The sequence below is a fragment of the Carya illinoinensis genome, chromosome 9 (genome assembly GCF_018687715.1).
Source record: "Carya illinoinensis cultivar Pawnee chromosome 9, C.illinoinensisPawnee_v1, whole genome shotgun sequence".
Lineage (NCBI taxonomy): Eukaryota > Viridiplantae > Streptophyta > Magnoliopsida > Fagales > Juglandaceae > Carya > Carya illinoinensis.
Window position 1 is genome coordinate 13,600,541 of NC_056760.1, and position 24,787 is coordinate 13,625,327.

General features: G+C 39.2%; 1 protein-coding gene across 2 annotated transcripts; it reads right to left on the reverse strand.

Moving 5' to 3' along the window:
- Positions 1 to 716: 716 nt before the first annotated feature.
- Positions 717 to 24,429, reverse strand: LOC122275772 (cation-chloride cotransporter 1-like). 2 transcript variants are annotated; one of them, XM_043085003.1, is made up of 14 exons: positions 24,345 to 24,429; positions 23,955 to 24,193; positions 22,897 to 23,046; positions 22,731 to 22,809; positions 22,066 to 22,157; positions 13,687 to 13,801; positions 11,481 to 11,581; positions 11,249 to 11,310; positions 10,300 to 10,524; positions 6,664 to 6,778; positions 5,830 to 6,024; positions 3,373 to 3,773; positions 2,281 to 2,442; positions 717 to 2,092 (listed from the first exon to the last, which is right to left on the reverse strand). In XM_043085003.1, exons 2-14 carry the CDS (start codon positions 24,122 to 24,124, stop codon positions 1,002 to 1,004), a joined length of 2,958 nt encoding a protein of 985 aa, XP_042940937.1. In that variant the 5' UTR covers positions 24,125 to 24,193; positions 24,345 to 24,429; the 3' UTR covers positions 717 to 1,001. The 2 variants fall into 2 exon arrangements, with proteins under 2 accessions (XP_042940937.1, XP_042940938.1); XM_043085004.1 differs by lacking the exon at positions 24,345 to 24,429 and having other exon boundaries at positions 22,731 to 22,801; positions 23,955 to 24,094.
- Positions 24,430 to 24,787: the final 358 nt, after the last annotated feature.

A 24,787-nucleotide genomic window follows, 5' to 3' on the forward strand; every position in this document is an offset into this window, starting at 1 on the left:
ATTCTGGCTTCAAGGTAGTTTTACAGCGACGGAGGTACCAAGCTTTCACGGAAGTAGGTTTGAAGTTTGAGGCGATGGAGATTACGGAAATGGGTTTGAAGGTTGAGCCAACAGAGATCCAAGCTTACCGGATGAAATTTTTATGGCTTGTAGTTTGAGGCGACGAAGATGAAAGCTTACGGGAATGGGTTTAAAGGTTGAGGACATAGAGGTACCAAGCTCGAGTAAGGGTTTCTCGCGCTTAAAGAAAATGAAATTGTTTTGTCTATTAAAACATGCCACATGGACATGCCACGTCAAGCGGGATGGTCCAGCAGTGGGCGTAACATTTTCCTCTCTCTATTTGTTCGGCCAGTGGTTCCTACCAAATAGTTAAACAAATGACATCTGACGTGTACTCATCGGTAAGGAATTTAGTGGCACACGATAATTTATAAATGTAAGGACGTCACCGAGATTAGAACCTGAAAAATTTTAAGGACGAAATTCAAGCAAAGCTGGTGAAAATGAGCAAGATTCCGTCAATATTATATTGGCAAGACTCAAGAGAATGTCCCAATCCTAGTTTGTCCCATATGATATGGATATTTGTATTTAAGTCCAAGAGAAAGTAAACCATCCGTTCTCCATTAAAATTGTCTCCGTGTTAAGAGAAATATGATATTGTATAAAGCCATCGATATCAAAAGTGTAAGTGTGAGACCCGCATAGCAAAATAAACAAAAAGAAGCTCCGATCTCATTTCACTGACCAAAAAAAAATACAAGTTTGATTCTAGAGTCTATAAACCATGTATTGAACTTATGGACTCCCCTATAACGGACCATGTGATTCCAAAAACTCTACATTAGTGAAAAAGAATAAAACGCCGGTATTAGCACGAAGACGATAGAAAGAATGAATGTAACATTGAAACTACAAAAATTAAAGAAAGGGGGGTAAAGAAGAAAAAAAATATAAACATCATGTGATTACCGTCCAGGAATGCACCCCATTGACAACTATGTGAACAGAGTTACAACATCTCTGCGGTATCCTCTTACCATCAAAAGCCTCGGGACATTCTCCACCAACAAATCCATGTACTCCATGTAGAAATATGCCGGGTGGTTCACTGGAGGTGGTGGTAGGCTAACAAGCACAACTGCAGCCATTCTCGAGTATCTCAGTATTGTTGAATTCAACTTCAGAGTGGTGTAAAGAAACTTCTCCACCTGCTGCTCATTCACAACAACGGCCTTTCCATCTGCCATCAGTGGCGTTCCTTCTCTCTCGGATGCCTCCTTCATCTCAGATAAATATCGAGTAATTCGATGCTGCGCACCAGTAAATGCATCTAATGATTTATCTTGCTGCGACCCACCCTCTACTTCTGCATCCCATGATTTCATCGTTACGACAATCACCTCAGCATGCATCCGAAGATCATACAGAAACTTCTTCACGTCAGCCTTGAGCCCCCCTGTATCAGAATCCTCCTCTGCAATGCAAAAGACTTGAATTTTACAACTCTCAAAGCTCTCCTTGGTAAGAAGGAGCTGGGAGAGGAGAAGCATGAGACCGCCATCTCTCACAATCCAATACAAATCTATCGTACCATACTGTCTCTGATACTCGTTGGGCCACTCGTCAAGACCTTTAACAATAACAACTGCCTTGTTTGCAACAATACAGTCATTTATTATTCCAACAAAGGTGGCAGGTATTTCAGTTAAGTTTTCACGACGCCATATTTCAGGGTAACGCATCACCACAATGTTTGGCTTGAGGTTACCGAGGCCCATGGTTTGGACAATACCACGGAAGCCCTCTGACATATTAGGTGCTACAACTATCTCTGCTACACCTTCACATCGCTTGTAGTCAATGTAGGCACCTAGCTGCTTGCAGGCGACCTTGGCATCTTCAGCAAGTTCATGATAGTCTCCATCAAGTATGGAGAAAAAGATAGACATTCCACGACCCTTTTTCTTCATGCAGTTTGCAAAGTCAGCAAGTTTTGGATGGCAGGGTACGTTTTCTGGCAGTTTCCCCCATGGCCTGCAGAACACCAGGGGGATTGGATACCAATTCTTTGGATGCACTTGGTTTGCTGCAATTATTACAAAATTTCAATATACACATGTACATCCATGATACATACATACTTGGACCAAGCAGTGAAGGCCCCGTGCAATTTCAAAGCAAACAGCACACAGTATCTTCACAATTCAATCAGATGAGGAAACAATAGATCAGGAATATTAAGTCTAGGTAGAATCATTTTGGAAGTATACGCACCTCCTAATGATCGAAGACTGCGAAGAGCTAGCTGGAAATATGCACTCTTGAAACCATCACCCCAGTCCCCAGCCTTTCCTTTAATGCTCACATAGTAATATATAAGGCTTGCAAGGGCTAAGGACACTATGGTGAATGACCAAGAGATTAAGAACATTATCACTGCATGCAAAACAAAAACAGCACATTAACATGATTATCAGAGGATATTATATCTGCACTTGCTACACACATGCACAGAAACATGGGCGTGACCAGGGCACCCAAGCACTAGACCCCACCCCTGGCATAACTAGCATTCCCCAAAGAAGCAACCCCACAAATGCATCAAAGTTATCCAACAAATGATAAATGAGTTTAAACTTTTTGCGGCATTTTAAAAAATCGTATTGCTCAGCCATGAAAATTCATCCAATCCACCCACCAACATCCGTCACTCAAAAGACCAGTCCAAGTTTTCGTCATTTCTAAAGACATAAGACCCATCATTTAATCACTCCCAATGATTAACTCAGTCTTGAACATCATTTAGTTTCATATGCTTGCAAATTCCCTAGAAATTCCTACACTACACTTCATCCAAGCCCTTAAATAAATGGACATGAGATCATGTTTCTGATATCATCTGTTGTAAATATGGGAACATATCAACCCCTGGGGGTTGGCTCAAGTGGTAAAGGTCTTGGGCTTGGGGGTATGCTCCCCCCGAGTCTAAGGTTCAAATCCCCTTGGGTGCAAACAATCTCTAGGGGCCTTGAGATGCACTTGCGGGAAACTCCTTGCCGAGGGCCTATGCACCCCTAGGATTAGTCGGGACGTTGTTCGTGAACACCCGGTGCCAATAAAAGAAATATGGGAACATATCTGAACATATTCAGCGAATAGGAATATTAAAGTGAAGATCCCTCCCTGTGCGTGCACCTCAATAACATAAGTTACAATTAGAACGTGATAGGCTTGAAAGCCACCACCTAGGTCCTCCTTGCCAATGATTTCATCACTGGATTTTGTTTTGCCAAAACCTCATTTAAAAACAGAACAAACAATAATTGAAAACAAATTAGGAATGAGATACGTGACAAGGAAACATGCCTATGGAAAGTGATGCTCCAAGAAGTGAGAGGCTCCAGTGGTGAAATTTCCATCGAGGACGCCAGCTGGGAGCGTCCAGAAGATCCAGAAGGAAGCAAGATAAGTTCACACCCGCATAACACAGAAGGAAAAACATAGTTACAGTTGGTGTGATAAGATCCAGGTTCCCAATTACGACACACCCAATACAGATGAACGCGGTAAAAAGGGTAGCAATGTGTGGCTCACTGCCATCTGCAACCTTGAAGTAGTTAAGAATAGGCAGGATGTCATCATTGGCTATTGCTGCAAGAAGGCGTGGGGCACCTGTCAGGCTCTGAAGAGCAGCTCCTAACGTTGAAAGAATGATTCCAATGTAAATGATGGCTGGGAAAGGCCAAGCAACTGTAGCCGTAAGAAGCCTGCATAAAAATTTCATTTCAGCTTTCATGCAATTAAAGGGGTCTATTACTAAACCAATATTCATGAAAACATTTTCTTTGAGCATACCCATTGGTTAAAAAAAATAAAAGAAAGAAAGAAATTAGAACCTGAATAGATACTGGCTACAATTAAATCAAAACTGATGCAAGACATATACCAAAATAAATTTATTAACCAAGAAATCACTTATACATCAATTTATGTATATCAGGACTGACAATTACTAATTAAGCAGTTTAAACCCCTAGACCCCTACATCAATGAATAACAGCTATTCCAGACTGACAACTACAATTTTTTTATAAGTGTTTCAGACAACTGTTTAGAAACAACAAGACGCCATCTGAAGCTATTCCAACTATTTTTAAATACATTAATTAACCAAAATGTCTTCAACCTAACTTGGGCTTTTGATTATCTTTAACTTACTGTAGTTACATATAATTCTTGAAGTATTTCAGGTTGAATGTTATTCTTTGTGATATCCCTATAGAAGACAGTTCATTCTACAATGTTCCAAATATTATTATATGAAAAAAATTTGTTGATAGATAAAAATAAATTTTATTAGAACTAGTAATACATGTATACAATAGATCAAGAAATTCCCCGCCCCCTCCTCATGTATCATCTTTTCTAATGAAAATTGCTTGCTTAGGAAAAAAAAAAAAAGAAGTATACAATAGAGAACACCTAGTTACACGTTAGGAGCTAAAAAATTAAAAATGGATGATAGAAAATCATGAATACTCATCCCATTGAATACAATAGCAGAAGCCTATCTTCCAAAAAAAAACTTTCCATAAAAAATCCTCCAGTTAGTTCATATATCCTTCGTAGTTATTCCAAGTAACTAATTTTTTTATGGTAAAAGTTCTATTAATATTAAAAGAATAAGGCATTGTCTAAGTACATGGGACGTAAACAAGAGATCCAAGTAATTAATTTTTTCTAATTTAAAAAAAAAAAAAGAAAAAAAAGAAAAGAAAAGAAAACTGACACCTTCTATTAACTCAAAAGGACTTTGCAAGCAATGATGAAGAAACGGAAGGAAAACTCACAAATTACAATCTGGTCATATGCTCTAAAGTTCTCTTTTTATAGAAAAAATAAGTAACGAGGGGCCTTTTAAGTGGTAAGTCTTCCACTTTCTCGTTTTCATTCAATTCTATCATAAGACCTCAGTTCTTCTCATGGATGTCAAACTCTGACATGGCATTAAAAATAAAGCATGATCCTCTTCAAATTCTAGCAGTCTAGTTCATCCACTTCACTTCTTATTTTTTATTTTCCTATTTCCTTTCTCTGTGCTCTTCACCAATCTTTTTCACAAATTTCAGGACTTTAAATTTGGATGCAGTGATGAGTCCCTTTGAGAATGGATCGATCACTCTCTTTTCATAACCAAAATGGTTATCCACTGCACACTGGTGCAGTGGATAACCATTATCCACCCACACGCCAGAGCACAATAAAATATCATAATCATTGGTTTAAAGAAATCCCATAAAACATACTCCACAACAGTTGGTTACATATTTCTCATGGAGTTATGAAGTAAAAGGATTTCAATCCGAGGCCAAACTTATGGGCAAAAAAGACGATGTTGCGTTGCAACGTTTGAAGAATTACTAATTAGCAGTAGAGAACTTCAAAGTTTCTTTCAAGTTTCTTCTTTCCTCACAGACAAGAATTCAAGCACACATATAGAATTGCACCCATGACCTCACCCTCCATCTCTTGGTGCACAGCGGAACAAGATGTCAACTGGTCCAAAGACCATTAGCTTCAATTCTACCTATATAAACTCTTCACCCAATTCTTAGTACATGAAAAATATAAAAGCAGATGGTCTCAGAAGGTATGAGTCCAATAACTTTGCCCCATTACTCAATAAAACTGGCAGAAAACAAGAAAATATGCAAAATATGTAATGAGATTACTAAAACTCTAAAGCTTCGTGGGAGGGAGAAAAAATGAAAAGAAAGAAGAAAAACATATTTAACTTAAAGCAAAAGGTTAAAACAAATATACCTGTCCGCCAATAGCTTCTTTCTGGTAGCAAGGGCTCCAAATAACAATACAGAAACTAGATACAACACAGTAGTTGTTAGTGTGGCAGCCAATGTCCCTACGGGAATTGAACGCTGAGTATCTTTCAGTGAAGCTGATCGATTTGAACCTGCCATAATTCCCGTTACAGCAGGGAAAAAAAGACCGACCAATGCACTGAAAAAAAATATATACATTAGAAAAATCAACAACTAGCCAAGCTACTTAATGGACAATAAAATATAATTTTTTTTTATAAGTCAGAAGATATTTCATTAATATTGAAATAGGCATAGCCCAAGTACACAGTAAGTACACAAGAGAATACACCTAGTTTTTTATATATATAAAATTAGCACCATAGAATGGAAACTCTTGATTTGTGATGTTAATAAGGCACAATTGGTCACTGGCTATTACCGCAATGTTCTGGTGGAAAGGACACAAACACATTCAGTTTATTTGCATTACTGCAGGAGTCCATTCCGGAACAAGAAAATGACATCATGATTTGAACTCAATCTTGATGAAACAATACATCAATGAGAAGTCCGATCTTGCTTAGGCTAATCATGTGACATGTAGGTAAATTTCTAACAGAGATGAGCCATTGAACCATCAACCTATGACTAAGGATATGTATTCTGGAGGCCCTGCAATTTACCAAAGCCTAGAGCAGAGAAAATCTGAAATTGGTCTTGTTACAATAGCAGGAGACCAATAAATGATGTATTACACACACCAGGACTATATCTCACAGCAATGACTCCAGACTAAGCTATAATGGCATGAAAAAATAAAAGTGCCAAGGCTTACTTAAAATTCCAGTATACACTTCCTTCTGGATCAGGAACACCGGCATCATTAGTATTCTGATAACCTGGACTCCAATTTTCTTTGAAAGTTTCCAAACTCAAGCCCGTGACTCCAACTGTACCAAATTTACAGAGAATAAAACTTATTTGATACCTCCACCAAAAAGATTTCAGAACAAGCAGAAAAGGATACAAGGATGAGCAGAAGTACATAGTTTTTTGTAAAAATAAACATAAATGTTAAACTCATGTAGAGTATCTGAATCAATGAGCCTTGTTTAGAAAAAAAAAAAAAAAAAAAAGCCAATGCTATAATCTCAACTCCAGATCACTATTGGCAACATACAGCACTAACAGAATAAGTATATAATGAACGGTAATAGTGAAGCCTACATATGTCAAAATGGTCTAAGACTAAAAGTACAGACCCATACTTTGTTCAACCTAAGGCCAAAGTTCACCTGACCTGATCAGCAGAACATCTGCCTATAAAGTAACCAGATTTTGCATCGTCGAAATGTAACCATTCGGTTGGAATGGGGGGACTTTGTAAAAAACATAAAATTCAAAGTGGGAGATGGGAGATGGGACAAAAATTTATTTTTGGCATGATACTTGGTGCAGGGATTCAACTCTTAAGTATGTATGTCCTAATCTTTTCAGGATTGCTAGAGATAAAGGGGCTGCAGTGGCTGATTCTATCAGTTTTCTAATAACATGTTACATTGGATTGTGGAATTCAACAGAGATGTGCGAGACTGGGAAGTGGGTGAAGTATCTGATTTTTTTGGAAGATTATATGATATGAAGATTGATCAGAATAGGGAGGATAGTCTGCTGTGGGTGCAAGATAATAACTCCAGATTTTCTGTGAAATCTTTTTACAAGGTGTTAATTAGTCAGGGAGCTAAAGACTATCCCTGGAAATGTATTTGGAGGGCCAAGGTTTCTAGCAAGGTTGCTTTCTTTTGTTGGCTTGTGCTTTTGGGAAAATATTAACCACGGATAATTTGAGGAAGAGAGGTTTATTGCTGGTTGATTGGTGTTATATGTTTAAGAAGATTGGTGAATATGTTAACCATCCCTTTCTTCATTGCGAGGTGGTGACGAAGTTGGGGAATGAGATTTTTGCAAGGGTAGGCATTGCTTGGGTGATGCCTAGGCATGTGGTGGATTTCTTGGCTTGCTGGCAAGCTCTTGTGGGGAAGTAGAGGCAGTGCAGCAGTGTGGAGGATGATCCCCTTGTGGTTATTTTGGTGCCTATGGTTGGAGAGGAATGGAAGATGTTTTGAAGATTGTGGACGTTCTGTGGGGGAACCTAGGGAGTTTTTCTTTAGCACTTTAAGTTTTTGGGTGAAGAATCTTGTAAGGGATGGGAACATTTGTAATGTTCTGTTTTAGTCATGTTTTGTTTTAGCTTGTATTTAGGTGTATTCACTTGTATACATCATGTGTGCTTGGGCTATGCCTATTTACTTGGAATAAAATTCTCTTATTAACAATCAAAAAAATATATATATAACCACCAATGTGAACAAATTGAATGAGTAAAATTCATAAAATGCCATCAAAAGCACTGGATGGTTGTGTGAGTTAGTGTAAAAAAAGTACCCCACCCAATAGTTGGAATAACCTTTTGATTTCCAATGTGTGACAGCCAGGAATCGGGGAGGAAAGGAAAAAGTACAGGGCCAACTCGAGCTTCTGAGCTGACTTCCTCCCTAGCTTGGCTTGATGACCCCAAAGGAGTTGGTTCGGCTCAGTAGGGTACTTATGTGAGGGCTAGAGTGAACCAAGTGGATAAACAAATCCCATAGAAACTTCCACATTAAAGCCGATATGGCCAAATAGAACCAAGAATGAAGAGGGACCTTGCAATACAATCATTGCGGTACAGAAACCGCCCATAGTTACTTTTTCAATCGAAAGAGACTATACTTTAAAAAAACCAGGAACATCAATGCAGAAGATCTCAACCCAAAAAGGGCACACAATACTACCATAATATGAGACATCAAGTATCTTGAATCTCTCAAATGAAGAAGAGTATCAGTGTGAGAACACACCAACATCTAATCTCTGAAATCCAAATAGTTAAAACTGACTCAAACAGAGGCATGATGACGGACCGAGAGAGTGCTGTGGGAGGTTGACTATTCTTCTAAAGTTGTGGGTGTTCAAAATTAACTTAAGCACATCAGGACCATTCCATACATAATTGTATCCACATAGACCACATTTTTAGCTCCAGTAGCACTCTCTCGGTCTTCAAAAAATTGTGGGCATAAAATTCATTCCATACACACCACATTAAGCACATCAGAGCCATCTTTCGTACACAATGAATTTCTGGTCTACCTCTGCAAACCGCCAATAGCTAGGAGAAAATGCAATGCCCACAAAACCGTAGTTACATCACAATGAAGGGATAGATAGTCAACAGTTTCCTTACTCTTTTTGCACATGGAACACCAATCTAAGGCCATAGAACGCCTCTTCTTGAGTTGTCCATGGTCAAGATCTTACAATTGCTGCCATCCATACAACAAAAGACACCCTCAACAGGGACCTATTTTGCTAACTGCTTTTCCAAGTGAAAGAATGTTCAGCCATGGGATGCACTATTTGATAGAAAGATCTAACCCCAAACTTTCTTTTTTTAAATGAATCCACACCAATTGATGCTCACAGTCTTCCTTTTCTCAGAAAAATACAGGATGTTGAGAATCGAAGAGAATGATTCCACTTCCCAATCTGCACTGGTTTAATAAGGTTATACTCCAGTGTTACCGATAAAAAGGTTATGCTCCAATGTTGATCACCACTATTGATTTGGTACATATCAGCTATTAAGGTCTCCCTACAAACAGATATTTTGAGTATTTCTGGATATATTTCCTTCATGGCTTGATCTCCGCACTATACATAATGCCAAAAACTAATTCTACCCACCCCCCCCCCCCCCCCCCCCCCCCCCCCCAAAAAAAAAAAAACAAAAACTTGTATGAAGTTGACCTAGAGAATTTCCCCCATCCTCCATGAAGTTTTTCCATACCCCCACTCTGAATGGCCCATTAACCGCATTCAAGCACCATCCACATGACAATGGATTGCTCCCAATTTGTATCTAGTGTGCTACATATCATGATAAATCCATGGTGACACACACAATGTGATACCCCATATGATAAGGGTAGGTGGTGAATGAGATCCCACATTGTTTGGGAATGAAAAGTTCTTGCTCTTGATAAGATTCCAATGGGGCTCCACTTGTATCATTAACTAGTCCTTTTGGAGTATAGGCCATGTGGTTTGGGCCTTCTATTGGGTGTTACAAATAGTATCTTGGGCCTTCCATTGGGCCATTACACACAAGTTGTACATCATATAGGTCATCTTCAATATGTCTATACATTGATGTGGATCCAAAACGACTAACAGGAAAGGACACGTAATGCATTCAACCAAAAGGTACTTTGGCATGTCTATTGAAGCTCTTGACCACAAGAAATTGACAGCATTACACACCATGTTTGAAATTCTTCTTGCAATAAGTCACACAAAGTTTAATGTTGAATCAAATGTACATGAAAGAGAGAGGTCATATATAAAACATGAAAATATAAAATACACTCACGTGCAGGTTTGTCCTTCCTTGCCAAAAAGATCCCTATGAATATGCAGAACAGCGAGAATAGAACAGGTACAAGGAAAGCAGGTGCAACCCGATTGATCATCCTCACACCACCAAATACAATAAAGCATAGAACGATAGTCACAACAATCCCATAAATTTGCAAGTCATGTGAACTTGGACTTTCTACTCGCTCAACTGCTGTGACATTAACATTTGTGATGGTCTCTGCATTGACAACATGAAAAATTAGTACAATATACAATTTTTTTGTATCTTTGCATGCTTCGCTTATCAGTAGCAACTACCAAAAACAACTGTCAGCAATTCAAACGAACGGACATGAATCTCATAGGAAGGAAACACGCGCATAGTTCTGGAAAATACACTCCACAAAGCTGTTCCGCACACAAGGGGGTTAAAAATGTGGAAGATGTGTTCTTTTGCATTTGTTTTTTGTTTCATTTTTTTTTCAAAACAGTAAACTTTCTGTTCTGGCCAACAGGGTTAACCAGTGCAGAATAGAAGGAAGGAAGACCTTTAGTATGAAACATATTGGGTCATAATTCCACAAGGTCAAAATTCTGTAACAACCTGAATTGCACGACCGTTACATGGTAAACAATCTTTCCATCTGTCAATGAGAGGAGGCAGAGGACTCATAATTATCACCATACCATCAATATAACTTTTTACCACATCTGCTACTGAGCAAATGCTGGACCTATGCATGCTGGTGTAAAACAATGTTGGCATCAGGCCAGAAGGTCAGAGTTTGCAATGACAGTACTATTACCACAGTTGTAGTTGCTGAAATGTATATAAAACCAAATTACTCAAAACTGTCATCTGTCAACAATTGGATGACAGTCAACAATTGGTTTGAAATAACAGGCTCAAGAATATTATCTACAAAAAGACACCAAGAACTGAGGCAAATCTCAATGGTGACCTCTAAAAATGCCAGCAGCTGGCACGGCTTTCAGAAAGGTTTCAACAGCTCCTAACACATACCTGGAACCACAAGTACATGAAATGGAAAAAGTTAACAAATGAACTGCACTCATATAATACAAAAGCAATCAACAGAATAAATCATCTATGGCATGTCTAAACTACATTGTTCTAAAGGACATCAACCATATATATCATGCTGTTATCGCATTTACGTATAATACACTCACAGGGCTCCAGCAACTGCATTCCCAAGGAAAAAACAGAGTCCAATGCTAACTCCAACTTCTGGACCAAGGGCACGACCAATGAGATAGTATGGTCCCCCACCCTAGAAGCAAAGCAAACAAACTAAGATCACTTTCCATTACTACCAATGTGACCTATTTTGGCAAAATAAGTTACAGGACACGACAAAAAAATTTTAATGCAAGTGAACTCTCATTCCAAGAGCACATTACCAAATGCGACATGCAATAAACACTATAATGAAGAATGACCATGATCATTTCCGTCATACTCTGCCTTTTTTTCTTAGGTTTTGAAGCTGTTTCAAGTCTGAAAATTAAACTGGCTACATCAGAATCAGTGTCTGTGGGAGCCATTGCATATATCAATAGATTGGCTAGAATTCTTGGTTGTGGGGTGACAGCTTTATCTATTAGTAATTGCGACTTCCTTTGAGGGTTTCATTCAAGACCAGATCTATTTGGATAACATTCTTGAAAAGATGGAATGTTGATTGGTATGGTGGAAGCGACTATTTGTCAAAAGAAGGCAAGCTAACTTTCATCAAAATACTTCTATCCAATTAACCCAGCTGGGGAGCCCAATCCTATAAAATGCTTCAAATGGATTCCTTATGGGGTGGAATTGATGAAGAATTCAAGTTTATTCTAGTCGATTGATATAATATTTATACTCTGGTTTCTTCAGGAGGGGGTTGCGAGTCATAAATTTGTTAGTGCTGTGCTTTGATAGAAGAATAGCTCTGATGATTTGCCACATAGAGGAAGGCAGCATGGCGATTGGTGGCAGACAAGTATGGCAACATGTGGGGCAGGTGGTGCTTTAATGAGATCAGTGGGCCTTCAGCCTTGTGGCGTTAGTGTGTGGAAAGGCATAAGGAAGGGCTGGGGGATTTTCTCTAGCTATATCAAATTTAAGGTGGGAAATAGGGCCAAGATAAAATTTTGGCATTACGTATGGCACCGCAATTAGCCTCTAAAAGCTGTTTTCTGGAGTTGTTCAAACTTTCCTAGATAATAAAGCATCGGTAGAAAATTCCTGACAAGTTTCAAACAACACAAGACAAATGGAACATAAACTCACATCATTGGGAACGGTAGTTTTTTCTGCATTCTTCAACCTTTTACACTACTAGGTTTAGAGGTGGTAGAGAGGATCAGATGTGGTGGGTCCCATCTAGAAGAAAAAAGTTGAGGTAAGATGCTTTTATCAGCCATTGCGCCCTGTGAATAGCCCTTTTCCTTAGAAAGTATTTGGCAGAACAAAACTCCATTGAGGGTAGAATTCTTTGCATGGACTGTTTCATTGGGAGATCCTCAATATGGATGATATGAGAAGGATAATTTTAGTGATGAATTGGCACTGCATGTGCACAGTTGATTATTTGCAGCTGCACTACAAAGTTGTTCAAACAGTTTTGGCATCGATATTCCATCTTTGATGTTGATTAGGTGATTCCACAAAGGATTGTGGAGTTGTTTGACGTGTTGGAGAAGTCAAAATGTTGATCATTGCAGTATGGAAGCTTGGCGAATTGTCCCATTGTGTTTGACATGGTGCACGTGGAATGAATGTAACCCTCGAAATCTCAAAGATTGCGAGAAAATGGTGGATAAAGCTAAATGTTGGCCTGGAAAAGTCCTTCCCTTTCTAATTATTTTGATCTTATGCCTCTTTATCCTCCCTCTTCCTCCTAGTTGGGCTCTATCTCTTGTATACAGCCCATGTACTTGGGTCGTTACCCTTTCCACTTTTTAATAAAGTTGAAATACTTACAACAAAATGAATAAATGTGTTTTCCTTCCTCCTAAATGTTGTAATGATCCTAGGACCAAATGGCATCCCATCTCCCATAAATGAGAGATGGAGGGTCAAGTCACGAGTTTAATCCCATATCTGTGAGTGAGTTGTATGTAATGGCAATCAAGACAAGATCCCAATTCCCTCATAAATTTGTATCAAAGAATAACAAACTACCGAACTTATTCTTGATATGCATAATAACATGTTAACAACGAACAAGTTAGTCATGAACTATCTACTGGCATCCAAGAGATAATCTTTGCTTTTCTAAAGCATGATTAATGAACACATTTGGAAGAGCTAACAATTTTTGCTTTATAGTCATCACCCCAACAGCAATAAGAGACAACCAAAGCTAGTAAGTTGCTTGCAAACAATGTCTACCTTCATCGCACCATTAGTTGCAATGGCACTCAGTGATATTCCAGTCAGAAAAGTGCACAAGCCACAGAAAGATACCAGCAACAGAGACTCACCTATGCCAGCCATACCAACAATCCTGCAACTCATAATTTGAAAAAAGAAATCACTACAATATAGTTGATCTAACAAGCAAAGGCAACAAATTAAATTCAGGCACTTACAAAAAGCTGCAGTAAAGATATAGCTAAACAAGTTACAACGATCAGCATCCAGTCAAAAATAAATCAATACTCAGTATTGCAGGTTACATTTTATTTACCTGATAGATGACCCATAATGAACATATAATGAGTTCTTTAAAAGGGGTGAGGCAGGGAGGCAGGGAAGAAGAAGGGGGAAAGGGGGATGGGAAGAGAGAGAGAGGGAGAGAGTTGCAAAGACACTGTAACAGACAATGTCTAACTTCTGTTTCTATCTTTTTTTTTCCCTTTCTTCTCAAAATAATTGTCTGAAAACAACCAAGAGAGTTTCCCTCTGTTCGCTTTCAAATTTTTTCTCCTAATGAATGAGAAATAAATCTCTAATACAACCCCCTAGGGAATTTACAAGTGGCCTTAAAAGGTCTATATGCCATTCAGACAATTATACCTCACACATGATCTGCTTGATTGCAGGATCATAGTAGACTTTGCATGACAGAGATTCACATGATTCTCAATATTTTCCTTCATTAATAATCAAACCAATCACCTATCAAAAAAATAATAATCAGACCACTAAAAAAGCAAGGAAACTCTGGCTCTAATCTGCAGTCAGCTAAGTTCGTATATTGGTAGAGTAACAGCTTATACTTTAATTTGGTAATTTCTAAATTTGGCTCAAAGGAAAGGAGGTAGCATGCCAATCACAAAACTAAATATACATGTATGTAGTTCTTCCCCTACAAATGGAATAACACTAAGGTAAGATTGCTGTGTTCCCAACCCCGGAAGTCCTCACCATCAAACCCTGTGGCTGGACCAAAGCTTCCACAGTCACCACCAGCCACTCCACGCTAATTTGACCTAAAGAAACATCTCAGACCCTACCATGGCTTCTCTCAACTATGTGCAGCACCATTACCCCCCATCAACTGCAGTTAATTCCAAATACTTAGCTTCAAGGTGTAGCTATCAATTTGTGAGGCAAAAAAAAAAAAATCCAGAGAGAAAATTAAGCTATTTCACCAGAATAAATTTTTTTTTTTTGATAGGTAATCAAAGATATTATATTCATAGAAATAGGTAAAGCCTAGGTACACAGGTAGCATACATGAGGAAAACGCCTAGCTAGAGGAAATAGAAAGAAGAAAATCATGGACACTTAGTCCGTTACAAACTATGGCCCCCGCCCACAAGAACAAAGATTTAAAAAAGAAAACTTTTAGCTCATCCATTGTTCTCTCTCAATCTTCAAAGCTTCTAGCATTTCTCTCCCTCCAAATGCACCAACACATGCATATCGATACCAATCTCCAAATCGCCGCTACCTATGAATTGCCGTGTATTCCTCTCTAGCTTGCGAGGAAATCCACCAATCTACAAGGCATGAGCCATGGCAGCCCAACTATTGGGAAAAAATCATCCCACATAATCCTAGCCACCTCACAGTGTAAAAGCAGATGATCAACTGACTCCCCATGCTTCTTACACATGTAACACCAATCGAGCACAATTACCCGTTTTTTCCTCTAATTATCGATAGTGAGGATCTTATCCAAAAATGTTGTCCAAACAAAAAACACTGCTTTTGAATGAGCTTTCGTTTGCCAAATGTTCTTCCACGGGAACATAGACCTTCCGGAGTTCGTAAGCACTTGATAAAAAGAACTGACAGATAAAATACCTTTCTTAGAATGACTCCAATGTATCTTGTCACCAGTGTCCCCAGAAATACTTGCGGACTGTAGTGCCGCAAAAAACTCCATAATAGGCTCCAACTCCCAATCTTGAGCTGCCCTAATAAAATCAATATTCCATTGAGGGGAGCCATTCGAAAACATCACAAGATTGGCGATCATTGCCTCCTTATTTCTAACGAGTGCAAAGATAGCAGGGAAAGTGTCTCATAAACAATGGTTACCGCACCATTTGTCAAACCAGAAACTAACCCTAAAACCATCGCCCACAACAAAATGTTCTTGTCCTCAGAAGGTCTCCCAAAGACTCCTAATATTTTTCCACAACCCCACTCCATGAGTGCCTCGTACCTCTTTTGAGCACCATCCTCCCCCAGTTACCCCGAACTGTGAATCTATAACAGACTTCCATAAGGCCTCCCTTTCGTTTTGGTACCTCCACAACCACTTACCCAAAAGAGCTTAATTGAATTTCATCAAGTACCGAATCCCTAAACCTCCCCCCAAAACTGGGGTACAAACTATTAACCAATTAACCAAGTGGAATTTAAACTCTTCCCCTAGTCCACTCTATAAGAAATCTCTTTGTAACTTCTCAATGTAGTTAGCCACCTTAGTGGGAATTAGAAACAAAGACAAAAAGTAGGTGGGTAAGTTTGAAAGTGTGCTTTTAATCAAAGTAATCTACCGCCTTTTGACAGATATATCCTCTTCCAAGCAGCCAATCTATGCTCCACCCTTTCGACCACATCAACCCATATCCTTTCAGATTTAAAGGAAGCACCCAACGGTAGACCAAGATACTTCAAAGGCAGTGAAGAAATCTTGTATCCCAATGTAGCAGCTAAAATCTCCACCTCATGAACAGCCCCCACTGGCACTAATTCAGATTTTGCAACGTTTATGCTCAAGCCAGACACAATCGCAAAACAAAGGAGTAACGCCCTCAAGTCTTGGACCTGACCAAGGTGTGCACCACAAAAAATGAGCGTGTCATCAGCAAATAACAAATGAGAAATGTTGAGGTCATCATTCCCCACCGAGAAGCCATGGAGTAACCCACCCACCACTAGGCTCTCAATCATCTTGCTGAGGGCTTCCATGACAAAAAGGAAAAGTAGAGGAGACAACGGATCTCCTTGTCTCAAGCCTCAAGAGGAATTAAAAAAAATCCACCGGTGAGCCATTTACCAAGATAGAGAAACGGGATGAAGAGATGCAAAATTCTATCCATTTCTACCATTTCCTTCCAAAACCACATCTTTCAAGTAAGTAAAGTAGGAACTACCAGTCGACATGATCATATGCTTTCTCCATGTCTAACTTGCAAAGTAGCCCAGGTTCTCTAGACTTCAGGCAACCATCCAAAGCTTCATTTGCAATAAGTACCCAAATCAAGTATTTGTCTACCTTTGACAAACGCATTCTGTGACTTTGAGATTAGTTTTTCCACCACCATAGTCAATCTTGTTGCTAACACTTCGGATAGAATCTTGTACACCCCATTCACAAGACTAATGGGACGATAGTCTCTCACATCCCTGGAGCCCACCTTTTTGGGAATGAGGGCTAAGAATGTGGCATTGAGACTCTTTTCGAAGCTAGCATTAAGATGAAATTCATGAAGAACTTGCATTAAATCTTCCGTGACCACCTCCCAGCAAGCTTGAAAGAAACCCATAGTAAACCCGTCCGGACCGGGAGCCTTATCACTTGCCATCCCTCTGATAACACTGCATACTTCCTCTTCTGTGAATGGTCTCTCTAACTACTCTGCACTCTGCTGATCTAAAGTGGAAAAAGACAACCCATCCCCTTTCAATCGCCCATTATGCTCTTCAGATAAGAGTTGTTGATAGTAGTGTTCAATGTGATTATTAATTGCCATCTGATTTGAAGACACTGACCCATCTACCATCAATGTATCAATAGCATTGTTCCTCCTGTGAGAATTAGCCATCCTGTGGAAGAATTTCGTGCTCTGGTCCCCCTCCTTGAGTCAGAGCACCCTTGATTTCTGTCTCCAAGAAATCTCATCCATCAAAGTGACCCTTTCAAGTTCAGCAACTACCTGACACTTGCGAGTTTTTTTGGGTTCCGAAAGGGTTCTGGCCTCCTCCTCACCTTCTACACCCTGTAACTCCTCAACAAGCTAGCACCTCTGCTGAAATACATTGCCAAAAACTTGTTTATTCCATTGCTTCAAGTCCTATTTCAGCGCTTTCAATTTTTTTGCCATAATGTAGCTTACAAAGCCTTGGAAACTGTAGGAGGTCCACCATTTTCTTACCCTGTCTACAAAACCGTTAGTTTTAAGCCACATATGTTCAAATTTAAAATACCTTCTACCCCCTTGGATGCCACCACAGTTTAAGATGATGGGAAAGTGCTCCGAGCATAAACGGGGTAGCCTTGTTTGGACCACATCTGGAAAATGTGCCTCCCAATCAGGGATTAACAAGAATCTATCAATCCTCAACCAAGATGGGCAATCTCGATTGTTAGGCCAAGTAAACGTGCCTCGTGATAGTGGGATGTCCATAAGCTCGTGTTCTAAAATAAAATCAGAAAAATCTCTCATGGCTGGAGAGATGTGAGATATAGCCGACCTTTTGCTTGGGAAGCGAGATATGTTAAAATCACCCCCCATGCAACTTGGTAGCTCCCACCAACTAAGGATTCCCGCCAATTCTTCCCACAATGACCTTCTCTCCGAATCAATATTTGGGCCATAAACACCAGCAAATGCCCATTTGAAGTCATCTTCTAGATTAACAAAAGAGCATGCGAGCGTAAAATCACCCATACACTCCACCACCCTTTCCACAACCCTTGTATCAAACATTATTAGAACTCCCCCAGATGCTCCTTTTGAAGGTAAATAAGACCACCTGACATGTTGCCCTCTCCATAGGCTGCGAACTATTTGTCTTGTAATAGTTTCCAGCTTAGTCTCTTGTAAACATATGATATCCCCCTTCCATTGTCGAAGTAAATTTTTGACTTGAAGCTAGCCGCTTATTAGGGTCATGCAACCCCCTCAGGTACCATGATAAAAATTTTGGCTACATGGATCAACCATTTTACCCCTCCCCTTACAACGTTCCCTATTAGAGCTTTCTCCCCCATCCTCTTTCATCGCCCATGCTAACCTTTTGAGTTCCCTTTCCCTTTTTTTAACTGAAGCCATGGATTGATCGGATTTAGATTGGGCATTCGCAGCCTCTATGGCTGTAAGTAGGGCCAAAAAGCACGCTTCGAAATCCCCGTAAGAAATCCCCACCATATGCTTAATGTCCATCGCTCTCTAAATGACCCAATTTGACACATTGGGATGGAAAGAGTTAAGGGGAGTAGGATCATCCTCCCCTTCCCTATTAGCAGTGAACAGAACCAAAGAACCAGTGTGTTCAGTAGGCTATTCCGATACCTAAACCACTGCCAGCAGCACTATTCCGCTACCTGAAAAACCCTGCTTAATGGCCATCACCATAGAGACGGGAAGCATCCCAGAAAATGCTGAAAGCACTATCTGATCCAACATGTGCCCCGAAAACCCAGCCCACTCTGTATTCACCACCGTCGCATGCCCTGGGAGAACTATCACCGCCAGCACATCAGAAGGATGGTCAAAACATAACGGCGACCCATTCTGTGCCACCATAGGTGGGTACAGCCCATACATAAGTTTCCCATGCTCCATCGAGGGGTTCTGGGTGGAGCACGAAGATAGGCCAACTTCATGTGACAGCGGGAGAACTGTCGTCGCCGCTAGCACGTCAAAAGGTGAGCCAGAACAAGCCAGCGACCCCATTTGTGCCACTACAAGGGAGGATGGCCCACCCAAAAGCTCCCCGAGCTCCATCACACATTTCTAGGTTGAATCGGAAATATTCGAGCAAGCTAGCGACACTTGAACAATTGCAGGAGCCGCCGTCGCACGGAGTGCTGGCACCAGGTTTGTCGTCGACTGTGTAGACATAGTCGTTGGCTTAGAAGTCATTGCCATCACTGTCGTAGGCCCAAGTGTCAACGGTAAGGCTAAATCCACCGTAGGTGGGTTATCAAGCTTTACGGGCCTTGCGCCCACTACAAGGGCCTCTGGCCTAGAAACAAGCCTAGAGGAAGAACCTTTCTCAAAAACGGGCCTAGCCTTCCAGCCTAATTGATTTGCTCCTTTCCAGCCCATCCCCACCTTTGCCTTACCAAAAGCTTGCCTGGGGATCTTCCGCCCCTTAACAAAGACCTAACGTTGGCCAAGACCTTTAATAATACGAGAACTCAGATTTTCCAATTCCTTCCTAAGGGAATTCAGTTCCTCCTTCACCCCAGTCACCTCTTCTTTCAAACAAAAAAGAGCTTTCTGCAGCTTACTTTCCTCAGGACAGATATTGGGCAGTGAACCACTCCCCCTTTCTAGTGCAACAAGTTTGTCACCTTTCTCTACATGTACACGTGAGTGTTCACCTGCCATATAATCCTTTTTATTTTTTCCAAAGGCTTCCAAAGTTCTCCCCCCACCACCCAACGCCAACTTTGCATAGGATACCTTCTCCTTCTCCTTCCCCTTGCCTTCTTCTCTGTCCAGCCATGGAATCAAAGCTGAAGATGGGGTCTGAACATTCCTAGGCAAGGCATTCAACAACTCCATTGAGAAGATCCTCCAACACTTTCCATCCACTCCTTCCAGGATCACTAACAAACCTTGACCTCCATTGCCACCACCGTACTCTGTGACTTCAAAGTAACACCCATACACATTTGAGCGCCTATGAGAAAACAGAGATTTAGCTCTATCCCGATAGGTCTTATAAAAAACCTTCCTTCCCCCTGAAAATAGACATTCTTCTACTGTCTTTGCCAGCCACCAAGCACTGGCCATATTGAGCAGTAGCTCTTTTGTAACCCTCCTACCCCTCTCAGTGATACGACAATGGGTTCCTCCCTCTAGAGACAAAACAAAGACCTTTGTCTCTATTAAAAGATGCTTGAGGAGACCCATTCCAAAAGATAAAAACAATATAAGAGCAAAGACTGAAAATAACTAAACCAGCAGAAACATCTTGATTTTTCTAAAGAGAAGCCAGACACTCTCTCTCTAGAATCCACAATATTCCTCAACCCTTACTAAAAATGGAAGTACAAATTAAAATTGAAAGGAACATTTTCAACTTCTTTTTAGCAGCATGAGTGCACCAAATATCTATATTTTGGCATACAATCCTCATCAGAATAAATGGCTTCACAAAGACTGAATTTGGTGTGTGCACGCATGTGTGTGTGTGTCAGAGAGAGAGAGAGAAAGGCTCGTGTTACTAGGAAAAAGAACCTCTTTGAGCTTTACCTCTACACTTTAAAGACTTGGGATCCTTTTCTTCTTATGGTTAGTTTGGTGTTTTGTTCTTTATACTTGTGTACTTGGGTCACACTCATTTGCACTCTTAATAAAACGCATTGATTATCAAAAAAGGCTATAGAAGTGTTTTCTTTTAAAGTACTCTAAATTCTAAAGTACTATTTATTTCTCCTTTGAAGCCCTTGCCCCTTCTACTTACTCTAAATCTGCATCTTGATTGCTTTAGATTTTGGGCACGTTTGGACACTTAGAATGTCTCGTAATGTTGTGAATGGTAATGAAATGATTTGAGTTAAGATATTTTATTGGGTTTTGGGAAATGAGAGAGAAAAAGTTGAATAAAAATCTCAAGTTAAAAAATTGTTTGAAGATCAATTTTTAATATTATTTTTGTTTCGAAATTTGAAAATGTTGTATTGTTTTTTGTGTTTTGTTTTTTGTGTTTCGTTTGTTAGTTTGGAAAAATTGTATTGAGTTTTGTGTTTGGATAATGATTAGGTAATTATTGGATGTGAATATTTGAAATTGAAAAGTGTATTGTGTTTGAGTGATGTTTGGGAAGGAAATTATGAGAAGTTTTGAGAATATCTCGTTACCCAAACAAGGCCTTAACTTCAAGCTTTCGAAATGTTTAACGATATTGACCTTTGGCAGAGAACTAAAAGGTGGTAACATGAGGAAGCACGAGAACAATGAGAAGCATTGATTATGACTTCAAAAGGTTCTGATACCAATCACATAGAGAAATGCACACCACTCAAAGAACCTTTTCAATTGAATGTGTAGGACATTTTACCTATTATTGTATTATCTTCGTCGCCTCATTCTCTTAGACCTTAATAGTAAGTTTGTTGTCGTCCATACAAACAGTAATCATGCCATGATAAACCTCCACATTGCTCCATACTATCAGCTTTTAGTTAAACTATTGACTTACTAAATCAATTAACAATGAAACATTTCGAATCATAAAAGATCATTTCACATGGGAAACCATACACCAATGAAATCGTACAAATTTTAGAAACGGCATCAGCAACTGAGAAGGAATTTTTTCTCAATTTATAACTGCATGTATGCCCTTTACATGACTAAAATTACAATGTGATGATTGCACAAAAGAAATATCAGGTAATACAAGAATTACCATGAAAATCGGATGTAGTAGATAATTCCCAGTATGCTTTGTAAGCAAGGGACAAATACACCCATCAGGGTACCCAGTTTGAGTTCAGCAGGCTGCATACAATTGCATCAGAAGAAAAAAAAAAAAAAAGCATCAGAAATATGGTACAGTGCAGTGCCCAAGGTCAATGTGATACGACATTAACAACCAAGGTCAATTTTCAAGCAAAAGAATAACATTTGACAACAAAAATACCCATCTGGTCCATGCCTAAAAACTGAATCTTTAGGAAAATTCTGAGCTTACACCAAACGAGTCTCTATTGGCATTTTTTTATTTTATTGGCACCAAGCATCCGAGAAAGGTCTCTATTGGCATTTAACCTATTGAGCATGTTTCCCATCTCTTCTCGAAAAACAAGTAGGCTATTTCAAGGAAGAGTGACCAGTCTTTTAGATTACACAAAAACCTCGAAGGATATTCATAACTTTCATGGGTTAAAAGATATTTAAAAGCACTAGTGTTCTTTAGATTGTCATTTTGTCAATTCTGATGCTTTTATTTCAAATCATTGAACGAACAAACCATTTCTATCAACAAATCAAATAAATTAAAAGCATACCACAACAAATGGAAGAATAACTTATGCAAGCAAACAGCAGAATGTTAAACAAACCATCATATACCTTAGGCTGCCCAATGGTAATAGCGACATCCTCACCATCTCTAGGACTTGAAGGTGCCGGAATCTGCTCCCCTGTCATACTGGAATATATAAAGCGCATCGTAACATTTTTCAACGAAGAGATGGAGTAAATTCAGAAACACTATCGAAAAAACACAGCAATAGACCTCCTGAGACCAAGAATATTGACAAGAGAATCGAAACCAAACAATTCCAGTTTCGAGTCTCCCTGTGGTCCATTAGCTTGCTCATGTGTCGGCAAAGACCCTTCTTTCAAATCGGTATCCATGGTTGCCTGTGTGCCCGCTTTAATTTTTCTGCCACAAACAGATCAAAGAAATTGAGCAAGACTCTAGGAAAAATTTGGCACTTTAGGTTCTTTGAGCTCTCTTGTGTCAAAATGTAGATAAAAATATACAGTTTAGTTTTTAATACATCTAGATCAATAACAAAATGTGTAAAAAGATTCAATTACCTTGTTTTTTAAGTACAGAGAAAACAATGCAAAGGAATGAATAAATAAAGATGGAACGAAATGGAAGACTTGTCAAAAACATGAAAAAAAAAAAAATAGAAATTCATGACTTGACCATTTTAACTTTTTCTGCGTTTTCAGGAAGTGGGACAAAAATGGACTTTCACATGCTATAACAAAGGGAATGAAGCATTCGGCTCACTCTTGGGGGCAATGCGTAGGAGGGGAAGAAGATCTTCTAAACAAAACAAGGGAATATTGTATAAATCATTATTATAACACAGACATGAACTATTGTTAGATTCCATGAACAGCGGAAATCTAATCAGAATATTCCTAATAAAAATGTGAGTTCATACCAAAATCTAAGCTCCTTCTAACAAGTTAGGTTTTCTTATAAAATTCATATAAATAAATATATTCAGTAAGGCCCGCGCAATCACGTGTTTATACCAGCTATCGTAAGGCCAATACAATCTTTTTATTTCAAGCGGAACGAAAATCCACTTACTTCACGAGAGCATTGAAAGAGATAATAATACAAAGAAGTAATCTAAGCAGTAATTCAGACTCAAAGCATGAAGAAATAAAATGAAAGACAACAGTCCCATCCTACACAGTTGCTTGAACTTCATAACACATTAGGGAGACAATTGCATTGCAACTTCTTTTCACTCAGAATTCTAACACCCATGAAATCAAGAAAAACATTTATAGAAAATGTATCCATGGAGAGAGGGGGGGATGTACTTGAGGGAAGCTTGGTGATTTGAGAAGGTAGCGGTGGTGGAGGAGGACCCAGGATCCATGGAAGACATCTGGAGCACGGCGCGATCATTGGCCACAACGGGCCGGTACTTGCGCCCGCTTATTCGACCCGGGAATTCTTCATCTGCGCCCTCAATATCCCCATTGTCCATTTCCTCCTCCTCTGCTTCGGCTTCTGATTATTCGTCTTCTTTCTTATTTAGATCTAAAAAGTGTCAATTCTATACGATAGATACGGATAGATTCAACAAAGATCAGAGATAGATCTAAGATCAGGCATTTTATATACAGGTTTTACAATCTTGATTTTTGTAAGGGAGAGAAACGTAATGGAATTGAAGAGGAGAAAATCTGAATCTAGTGAGTTCGTACCTCTTTTTAACTGAAAAGGACGTTGACGCGAAATAGGGGGATGTAATAGGGAATGGTGTGTGCCCCCTCCTAAACTAGTTTTAACTCACCATTTTTATTTTTATTTTTTAAAAATGATATTTACAAATGCCGTTTCTTAAAAAAATAAATAAATATAAATTTTATATATAAATAAATAAATTTTTAATTTAAATCTCACTCTTTTTTAATTATATATAATATTAAAAAATTAATTTATGATATATAGTATAGCGAAATTATTCAGTCCAGTCCTAAAAAGCATAAAATCATAATCGAAACCAGATGGATACCGATTGCTTTTGGAACTAAAGGATCGGGTCCCAAACCCGTTACATCGATTTAGGCCGGATCAGTCTAGTTTTTCTAATTTCTCAGTTAATTTTTACAACCTTAATCATCCCACACACCACATTTTTTTTATT